The following is an 11,400-nucleotide window of genomic DNA, read 5'->3' as shown; positions in this document are numbered from 1 at the left end:
GGTATACCCCCCCCCCCCCCCCCCCTTGGCTGTATGAGAATAAAACAGAAATCTGTATTGATTGAGGATGCTTTTATTTTGCTCAAATAACAAAATAAAAGCTCTTAATGATTAAATGTATTAAATCATTTGTATATTTTTTTGTTTTATCACTGAAACTAATCATTCTTTCAAAATACTGTACTGTTTGCTCTTGGTGGGAATTGTTGTGCCTGCTCTATATGAAATTTGCAATGAGATAACGTCCTGATATGAATTGGCACTATATGAATAAACACAAGGTAGCTCTGCTTTAATCTTGAGAAGCTGCAGAGCTGCAGTCTCAATTCATTCAACTTACACTGTAATTTTCCAGCTAAACTCAGGCTTTTTGAAGACCCTTTTCTATCTCTCTCTGTCGCCTGTCATTCACCGGTCTTGTGTGAGTTTTGCGTGCACGCCTTGCTGCTGACAAATGCATGCACGTCGCGGTTCCTTGCGGGTATATTTCAAGTAGCCGGGTATTTAAAAACGATAAAATTTTCTTTGTGTGGTTCATCAACGGTGATAAATTATCCGAAAGTCCCGCGATGTTGCGGACAACTCTGCACAACACCAGTGAAGCCGGAGCGCCGTCTCTTCAGCAAGTGTTCCTCTTCTGCCGCTACACACACACACAAACGCTACGCCTACATATGTGCACTGACGATCCAGGGTTAGGGTTACTATTTTGGATTTATTTATGCACTTTTTAAATTCTTTTTACATGTTTATTTACAGCATTAAACGTTGAAATGTGTATTGTAACAGGCTGTATATTAACTTATTGGGAGAAAACTGGTAGTTCTATGTAAAATCAGACGTTGAGCTCCCCCCCATATCGCCAAAATGGCACGGTCCTCGTTTCGCTTAGACTGTGAGATTGACAGTCGAATCAGGCCCAGCCCATCGAAGCATCAAATCTTCAACTATTGGGGGTCAGCCCTAATATGCAACTTCAGTTTAAAAAAAACAAGCATTCCTAAAGAAAAGATCAAACTCTGCTACAAAACTGTGTTGAAAGTAAAACTAAATGAAATGCGCTGCCAGAACCAGGTATATTTCTAATTTAAGTATATTTTTGTAGAGAGTCTCTCTTGTCTGTTGTGTTAACATTTTCTCAATGTTTACCTCTTGTCGTGATAAATTCAGTTTCAACTCTACAGCACTAATTCTGTTATTTCAACAACTGTCATCTCATACTCACCACTGCTCAAAACAATTTCTCTGTTTAAGAATAATAATAACCAGCCTGGTCTCATTGAAAGGCGTATAAATAAAACGCCGATTTCTTAAGTCATCTGGTAAGGTATTCCAACGCATTTTTGGCTTTTTGCGTGTCATTTTACGCCTACTGTCACAGGTAAAAACAGCACGTGTGGGATAAAAATAGCTATGAAAGTCCGACACTAAGGTGTTTGAGGTGGCCAGGTGGATAGTAAGTTGGTCCCTGACCCAGAGACCGGCGTTGTTTCCCGTATGAAAGAAAAATTAAACACATAACATTGATTTTAGTTTTTTTTTTTTAAGTTACGTAGGTTGTGTAACTTGCTTAAGTTAGCTACATAGCGTTAGCTACATAACGTTAGCTACGTTAAAGTTTAAGTAGCTAGCTAGCTAATGATGTTAGTATTGACCTCCCCCAGAAGCACCTTACGCTAACCTTAACCATCACTGCCTTCATCAATTATATATGCATGCTGACCGGTTAACCTCCTTTGTGTTGCAGCATGAAATGACACGCAAAAAGCTTAAAATGTGTTGACATGGCACGCCGAAATGTGCTTAAAAGTGGCGTGCTGTATATGCCAACCCATGATATCACGTTGCAATAACTATATTTCCACTTGCTTTAACTTGTGTCAACTGCGTGTCAGAAATGATTAAACCAGAGGGGACTTGTGAATAAATGTGAGCTGAACAAGTATCTAACACACAGTTGGAAGTCCTCGCTGTAGACAGTCATGTAGTATTAGATTAATTTACGGGCAGCGTTTCCTCTGCGTCAATGCATCATAGAGCCAGAAGTGTGTTAGGAAATAGTTTCTGTAGCTTTGGATAGAATTAACAGAGTGCAGGTGATAAACTAGATGTAGAAAGTGGTCATCGTGGCAGATTATATGTAAGGCAATAACTACTGCATGACGAAATATATATATATATATATATATATATATATATATAATTATTTGCCTATGTAGGAGAGCCCTGTTTATCATTATTATGATAGCAATGACATGAGAGATGATATATGCTATTAATATTATTTTTAGTAGTAGTACTATATTGGTATTTTTTATAGTGTGTTTTGCTGGCTCCCACAATACATACACACTATTTAATGTTCATTAGCAGTAGTACTCTATAATTTATAATAAATCAGATATTTTAAAAAGGTTTTGTGTAGTTTCATACATTTGACTCAAAACTTTAATACATTTTGTTGTATTTTTGTTCAAAGTACTATTACTAACAATACAAGTTTATTTTTAAACTGCATTATGTCATGGTATCTTGGTGAGGTCTCAACGTAACAAAAGTTAGGGATAATCTTCATATATCCTTTTCTTAAAATAAGATATATATCTGCAGATTTTAAAATCCTCAAATATCAAAATCGGTATCGGACTTAAAAATGTGTCGGGCTCTATTTACAGAAGAAAACTGCTTTTAATGTTTGATTTTATGTGCTGTTCTGCGCTTGTATTAGTTTCTATCTTTTTCAGTCTTTTCACATTTACCAATTGTTTTTTTTTTACAACTAAAATGAATTTTAACAAAAAAACAGCAACAATGAATGCTTAAACTAAAGGCATTATGGGTTGCTCACTCACACTCACACTCACGTATGTATTTGTCCACGGTAGGATTACAGATTTCCATATGGATCTCTTCATTCGATGACAGATAATAAGACCATAAGCCAGTGGCTGATAAAATATTCTTCTGTCTCCAGGGAGACACACACAGATATGTTGGTCAGATCACCTAATCCTGTCTGCCCAGAATGTGAAGGGAGGTTTAGCAGTGTGTGTGTGTGTGTGTGGTCAACCTGCAGCTACATATTTACATCCCCGCAGTGAAGAAACAAACACAACAGAGACATAACGCCACTGTCTGTCTGTGTCAGCTGCATATTCGCTACGCACATCCTCTCACTCTCTCGAAAACACGGACAACGGACCCGTCTGTGAATTGAATGGTTGGTATCAGAAACACCGCTGCACAAATCTGTCCAACTTATCACGGTCAATGTCAGAGACCCATCTTCAAAACAGTTATTGGCAAGCATGTAATGAGGCTAGCTACTAAGGAGAGATATGTTAACTTTGGGAAACAGCTGTCGAAGTAAGCACGCTGTATAACGTAGTCAACAGTTGCGCTCGAGATAACTGTGACTGACTTTCGCCGACTTTATAGTCTAAAGTGAGCTGCAGGCGACTGCAGGGGCGGGGAATAAAAACAGCGCCGTCAAATCAGACACAATCTACCTACGGTAGGCTGCGTGAACTTACTGTGAGCTTAGAACAATGATCAGGACTTGCTCATCACGAGGTCTAGTGACATTTTGCAGAGCAGGTGAATTTTGCATGCCTGCGGGAGGTAACGCTCTTTTATGCTGAGAAAACAGGTGGATGCGAATCTCGGCAAGTAGCCTACAACATCTGTTTTGCCGAATTATGCATTCACTTCTTAAGGTCCTTTTCGGACTTGCTGTTCACATTGTTTAAAGGCGGTTAACGCCTCGTGTTTTTGCTGAAATTCCAGGAACGGTACTTTTACTAAGTGTAATAAAATATTAACGATTCTTAACGTTCAAACAAGATATAACGTTACTGATCATTTCTCACTATTGATGAACCCCACAAAGAATTGTAAAGCGTTTAAAAGCAGAATTTTTATGCATTTTCATGCAATTCTCGGCAGGCATGCAGAATTCCACATAACACCTGTGAAAGTCAACTATAAATAATCAAGGAACGTACAAAACGGGAGCACTTTCCTTTTCATCTCTTGTTCCATGCAGGTTACACCGGAAAATTAGAATTAGACTTTGGGGATCATTGTTTCCATTAAATGAACTGAAGAATTGAATTGTGGAGAATCTAACCAATCTAACAATGTGCAGCAGGTCCATACTGACGTATAGATCATAAGTTTAAACATTAATATTTGTATCAACGATAGCAAGCAGCTAAAGCAGGCGACCCCGCAGGGTTTAAGAGGTTTAATAAATCCAAATAACTTCTATAAAACCAGACCAGGCGTCTAATCGAGAGCTGCGTTTATTTGTCAAAATGTGTTCCCACACAAGGCCAGTAAACGGGGCAGGCAGCTATTTTGGAATCGACTATTAATTTTTTATTTTAATTAACAGTTTGGTTTGGTTCAAATTAAATCTGCAAATTGGGTTTGTTGGGTCTGGTGTGAAAGCTGTCAATCACAGCTCCGCTGTGGACTAATAAAAGTCATAAGAGTCTTGTGGTGTGAAAGCAAAACGTACACCTGTGGGAGAGTAGATATGTGATTTTTAGTACGATTTCAAAGTTAAATTATTAAATTAAATTATTATTATTAAATCCATCCCCTGGCCATGAAGTGTCAAGAAAGCAATCTTTCAAGTGACCTGTATAAGTCATGTAGCATATATTTAGGAAAGAAACGTGGAAACATGTATGTGAATTAGCATCATCATTATTCCCCAACTGTGTAAATTCATGTTTAGTGTGAACATGACAGGAAATAAGAGGCAACAATGGTCCGGACCACATGAGCTGGACTACAGGCGTGAAAGCGAAAATAATCTCACTTTATATCCTGAGGACTTGATGTGCACTCCTCTCTTTGTGAGCGTGGACTTCATCCGGATGAAGAAGGATCGTTCCAGACTGTTATCAGGAGCCAGAAGACTGGGACTGCTGGACTCCACTGAGAAGCAAAAACACACAAACATGGAGAGATTAGTGTTTTTAACTTTTATAGAAAGTGAAAAAACATTCATAAGCCCAGGAAAACACATTGAAGTAAAACGATATATTTGATTGAGTATCTTCCCAGGATGAGAAGGAGATTAATAAACACATAAATTCCACAGGAAGGCCTATTTAAAGTCAAAACGTAAAGTGGAATACCGACATGTGCTGAAACAACACGAGTGAAATGATTTTAATCTGTGTAAAACAAGCAAACACATTTCAGCAGGACGAGTCAGCTGCTGCCAAACTGTCAATCATCTCAAAGCAGCTCGTGGCAATCAAACAGTGAAATGTCAAAACATGTCAGGAGCCAAGACGAGAGAAAAACAAGACAGACAGGATGTTCAGAGACAAATTAAATGTGTGTTAAGCAGAAATATCCAACTTGTTTGAATGCTTCTTAAGTCCTGACTGTCAGAATCAGAATCAGATTACTGCTTTTAAATCCGATTGCCTCATCCTTCAAAACACAAAATCCCACACAGGAAGTACATTTTTCACCGTCCTACAGCGTCCACTCATGAAGCCGGCAGCGCTTCCTGAAGGTGAGAAGCTCCATTTGTCAGCCGCCATCAGCAGCAGAAATCAACTGCATATTCATAACTTCACCATCCCTCAGAGTGAGTGATGTGAGGAGAGACAGCTGGGAAACGTCTCGTCATACACACGTAAAAACACACCTATACTCACACAACCCAACCTCGTTTGGGTCACCTCACACAAAACTACAAAAAGGAAGCGAATAGAAATAATCAGTGAATGAAAACTATACATCAGCAGGGTGGGGAGTCTGTGCGTTTGAATGTAAAATGGGTGTGTTATTTGTGTTACAACTGTGTGTATGTGACAAGAGGATGTGTTGACAGTTAAAATAAACGGTTATGAAACAAGATGCAAACAGCGGCCTCCTAAGTCAAAGTAATGCACTTTGATCTGTCCACGCTGTCGTCCTCTCTACAAGGTTTTACACCGCTAATAATACATCCCTACCTCCTATAAATTACGTTTATTAATTACTAATTTGCAACGGCAAAACACCAATATCTTTCTCTAACTTTTTTTTTGCTTAAAACGAAGAATATGTGAGACCCAGGATGCAAACTCCAGTCTGAGGTGTCAAAGTCCTGCACAAATGAATTAATGAATGTGACCACGCAATGCTTAAGGTTTGGTTAGGTTTAGGGAAAGATCGTGGTTTTGGTAAAATTATTAAGTTCAGGGGAGCTTCGTTGCCAGGAAACAGGAAGAGCGGCCTCACGAGTTAAAGTCCAATGTGTTGTGGATCCATTCATCCACTTTAAAATAATGTCACGAGACTTCCTCCTGTTGCTCCCAAAAGAAAAGAGTCGTAATCTCTACCGTCGGTAAATGTTACGCTCAGGTTTGTCTGCTTCCTTCGGTGAAAAATATTACCACTGAACATAATCCAGTGATCACTTTTCACATTTCCCCAAAACATATTTAGCAAAATCTTTTAGTAGTACAGAATATAATGTAATTTCCGTGTTTCCATTGTAAGGTCCTTGTCTGTTAATTGCAAACACAGGTGATTGTAGGTATTTGAACTGATATATGTGCTCACCAGAGAACTGGTGTTTTTGTGTTGTCTTCAATTCTTTATAACTCTTTTTTTCCTCCCGTGCATGTAGCTCACACACACGCACACACACACACACACACACACGCAAACACACGGGTCTCTGGTGGACGTGACAGTTTGATCAGCACTGATACGTGTTGACAACGTCTAATCTGAAAAAATTGAAAGAAATGAATTAATATGCAAATTCAGCCTTTATAATATAAATGTCCTTGAAGAGGGGGGGAGAGAGAGAGAGAGAGAGAGAGGCAAGGGATGAGGGAGAGAGGCAAGGGATGAGGGAGGGAGGGAAAAACAGGGGGAGGCGAAAGGAAGGGAAGAAAATAGGAAGGAAGAGGAGAGAATAAAGGGGAGGAGAGAAAAAGGAAGGAAAAAAACAAACATAAATGAGATGAGGGACAGATAAAGACAAAGGTAAAAGGAGATAAAGAAAAATAAAGCGATGAATGTGAAGAGAGAAAAGAGAAAAAAGGAGATGGAAAAAGAGAGAAAGAAAGAAAAAGAGAGAGGGGGAGGAACTGGCGAGGAAGTGAAGGAGAAAGAAAGAGGGAGGAAAAGGGAGAGAGGTGGAAAAAGTGACAAATAGTGATGAAAAGAGAAAGAAAAGATGAGAGAGAAAAATGTAGGGAATGAAAACAACAAAAATCTGAACAAGTAAAGAGAGGAGAGATGGAGAAAGAGAAAAAGATGACAAAAAAGGATGAAGGAAGAAAGGGAGAAAGGAGAAGTGGGGAAAAAGAGGGGAGGAGAAAAAAGGGAAGGGTGAGGCAGAAAAAGGGAGCAAGAGAAGAATGAGAAGATGAAAACAAAGAATAAGGTGGAAAGGTGAGAGGAAAATGTGAGGGAGAAACAGGGAAAGGGGAAAAATGGAGGAGTGAAACGAGAAAAAGTGAAGGTGAAGAAAGTATAATATGAAAGAGGGAGAGAGAAAGAAAGCAAAAGAGGAAAAAAAGAGGAAAAGAGCGAAAAGGAGATAAACAAATAAGTATATAAAGTAAAGAGTATAGGACAAATGGAGGAGAGACAGAAAGAGGGAGGGAGGGAAGGAAGGAAAGACAAACGGCAACAGGGAACGAGAGAGGAGGGAAGGAAAGAGAAAGGAAGAGGAACGGGACAAAAGAGGGAATTAAACAATAACAAATGAGCTTGAACTACAACACAGATGGAGGAGAAGCAAAATATGGGGAAGAGAGGGAGAGGGAAGTAGAGAAAATTCAAAAAGGAGGAGAAAGAGAGGGATATGAGATGAGAGAAGAATGGAAAAGGTTGAGGGGGGAAGACAAAGATGAAGGAGGGAATAAGAAAAGGGGAAGGAGAAAGAGATACCGAGGGAGGAGAGGAAAACGAATGAATGAAAGAGGGAGCGAGAGGTGAAGAGGGAAGGAAAGAGGAACCTAGGTTTCCCAGGAGGAGCTGAAGCTACAATCCTCTCTCCTCCCTCTATTTCCCTCCTCCACCATCCCTCCAACCCTCCGTCAGTCGATCCGCTCGTCTCTCGGTCCTCCAGGAAATCAGCCGGCCATCTGACGGAGGAATAATGATGATGGAGGGAGAGGAAACAGAAGAGAGGGAGGGCGGACGAACGACATGGGAGCAGGACCCTCTCTCTCTCTCTCTCGCGCTCGCTCTTTGTTATTCACTTTGAATTAATGGGATTAGTTTCCCCACAGAAACACTCACATTCGAGATATCGCTTCCATTGTCATACACACCCAGCCTCCCCCCTTTCATTTTTATACACACTTCCTTTCCACTGTGTGTGCGTGTACAATTAAACAAGTTATGCATGAATAAAGGGAAAGAGAAGAAAAAGAGTGCGAGGAGGAGGAGCAGAGGAAGTGGAGAGTTGGGGAAAGGTATCAAATAGAAGATGAAGAGGAAAACAAATAGAAGAAGATGAAGCAGAAGAAGGAGTGAGGTCAGTAAAAGGATGAAGAAAGATTCACATAAAAAGAAGAGAATAGAAAGAGGAGGAGGAGAATCAGACGAAGAAGAAAACGAACAGGAAAGAAGAAGAAGAGAAAGACAGTAGAAGAGAAGAGGAGGAAAAGATGAGCAACTTAAGAAGGAAGTGAGTGTAAGAAAGTCTCAATAAAACAAACGGAAGAAGATGAGTAGGAGAAGAAGAAGAACACCACAAGAAGCAAAGTAGATGGAGGGTATGGAAGAGCAGTGGGAGCCAGAGGAAGAACAAAAAGAAGATGAGAAGGAGGACGGGGAACAATTTCTGCAGCAGGAGAAGTGAAAGGAGGAGTTGTTGAGGGAATAAGAAATAAAAAAAATGACAAACAGAAGAAGAAGAAGAGAAGGAGGAGGAGGAGGAGGAGCCGAGGGATTGAAAAGAAAAGAAGAGGTGGAGGATCATGTTGGTATTCAGAGGTGTTTTCTCATTCTGCTCGTTCGGAGTGCGTTGCCGCGGCGTCTTCGGGGACGACGCTCCTACAAGACAAAGATTAGCGCTACAAAGGCAGCAGGTGGCTGCCGGCTCTGCCGCCGCCCGACTCTGGGACCTAATTATCTACGGCATGGAAACTTTCCCTCGTTTGAAGGACAAATGATTAATTAAAAAGAACAACTCACCTACGCCTGTGATCTTTGGACAATACCCAGAGTGCCATGGGTTTCCTTCCGTGTGTGTGTGTGTATGTGATTGCAGGGAAGTCTCGGCGGGACGGTGTATCATTGTCAGACAGTCTAATAGCGCTGCCTGGTTCAGGGAGCCCGTTGTGTCCGACTGATAACTAGCTAACGTGACGGCGGCACGCGGGCCGAGACAAAGCGAGCTACAGCAAGGTCACCTCAACCTCCGCCAGCCGCCACGAGTGAGTGAGGAAGACACAATTATAATTGGCTTAACAAGCGGGATATATTACAGCAGAAAAGAGAAGACACGTGTAGCACATGAATGAGTCATTTAGCAACTTTAAGTGGCTGAAAATAAACAGGAGAGAGAAGCTCATAATGAAACCATCAAAACACGAACAAGTTTTAACAAAATAATCTATGTGTCACGTTTTTTAGTCAGCAGTTTCCACTCGCCGCCACATTTCTCAGCCTCTCAGGGTGGTTAGAGCTGATTTCTTGCCACTTATTGAACGATAGTGGGATAAACTAATTTAACGTATTTCCTGTTTTCTGAATGTGTCCGTTTATAAAACTGTTTAATTAGCGTGCTGTGTTCATGTCGTCCATCCTTTTGCTCTATAAGCTCAGCAAAGTTCCCGACAACCTTTTGTAATATCAATAAAGTTAACTCAACTGAGGTGGACATGTGATAGGCCAAGACACCTCTACAATCAAAGGGAAGCACACTTCTCCTGCAGATGTCGTTTCTCCTTGAAGGTACAATAATTATTAAAAAGAAGAACATGAAGCCTGATAGAGGACTTCGTGAGGTGGTGCAGGACCAACCATCTGCAGCTGAACACCTCCAAGACCAAGGAGATGGCGGTGGACTTCAGAAGGAAGAAACCACATCTCCAGCTTGTGTCCATCGAGTGGGTCGATGTGAAGGTGGTCAGGACTTACAAATATCTGGGGCTGCAGACAGAAAATATGGACACTCTCCACAGGAAAGGGCAGAGCCGTCTGTACTTCCTGAGAAGGCTGGGGTCCTTCAACATCTGCACTAAACTGCTGCAGACGTGTTACCAGTCTGTGGTGGCCAGCAGCCTCTTTTATGCTGTTTGCTGGGGAGGAAGCAGCAAGAAGAGAGACGCCGGTCGACTGGACAGACCGGTGAGGAGAGCTGGACTCTCTGGTGACAGTGGCAGAAAGAAGGACCTTGGACAAACTGCTGTCCATACTGGAAAACGCCCACCACCCTCTGCACAACACCTTCTTTGGGCAGAGGAGTGTGTTCAGTAGCAGACTGCTCTCCCAACAGACTTAAAAACTCTTTCGTCCTCCTAGTCAACAGACTGTACAACAGCTCCTAGTCATGGCAGGGAGGACAATAGACAAAAGAACAATTTCTACCGCCATCTGTGCTCTTTACTTCCATTTGCACTGTTTACTGTTTTGCACTCTTAACTTATAACACAGTAACCACAGTCATTTTTATTTTATTTTAAAATAGGTTTAATATATGTTTAATGTATGTATATTTCGTATGCTACTGGATACTTGAATTTCCCTCCGTACTGAACACAGAGAAAGTAAAGAAGTGTTTTTACGTGTTGAACTAGTCCTTTAACTCTACAGCAATGACACACTGATTCCACAACGCACCAAATCATCTGTCTCCCATTTTTATGATACTTTCTACTCCTGCTTTTTCATTTCCCTCCTTTTCTCTCTTTTCCATCACTTTCTCCCACCTCCTCTTCTGACCCATAATGCAACAGCAGGAGCCGAGTGACATCAGAGAGTTGGCGGGTGAGAGGCAATCGTGAAAAATGTGCTGAAATGTTGCTTCGCTTGCACAGACATACACATATGAGCAGACATAACCTAAATATACTGTACACACACACTAACACACACAGAGCTGTGGTTGTGCGAAGCATTCATCACAGATAGAGAGTATTGTCAGGGAAAGTTTAATTGTGTAAACACTCTGTAACTGTCCTGTCATATTCCTGCTTCTCCGGCTCACTATCGCCTCCACGGCTATAATTGAATTGCTACCGTCAGGAGGGAGGAAACGGGAGGTAGGGGGAGGGAAAGGGAGGAGGCGAGACTCGCCTTATGAATAGAATGTGTTTCCTATCAGGCAGGATTTGACAAATTGTGTCAGGAAGAAAAGCCCAAGTGATAATTTTTCAGTTTACCGAAGGAGAAGGAGGAGGGGGGGGGGGGCACAGG

General features: G+C 41.2%; 1 protein-coding gene across 1 annotated transcript in view; it reads right to left on the bottom strand.

Annotated features, from left to right (window-relative positions):
• The window catches only part of LOC123979363 (neuronal PAS domain-containing protein 3), a 197,576-nt gene that overhangs the window by 32,869 nt on the left and 153,307 nt on the right, over positions 1-11,400 (bottom strand). The window contains exon 6 of the mRNA XM_046063268.1: positions 4,829-4,947. Within this exon, the coding sequence (XP_045919224.1) occupies positions 4,829-4,947 (119 nt within the window). The remainder of the gene's footprint in view (positions 1-4,828; positions 4,948-11,400) is intronic.

This window comes from Micropterus dolomieu, linkage group LG11, assembly GCF_021292245.1.
Source record: "Micropterus dolomieu isolate WLL.071019.BEF.003 ecotype Adirondacks linkage group LG11, ASM2129224v1, whole genome shotgun sequence".
NCBI lineage: Eukaryota > Metazoa > Chordata > Actinopteri > Centrarchiformes > Centrarchidae > Micropterus > Micropterus dolomieu.
Note: the sequence above shows the minus strand (reverse complement) of the source record. Positions and strands in the feature narration are given on the sequence as shown.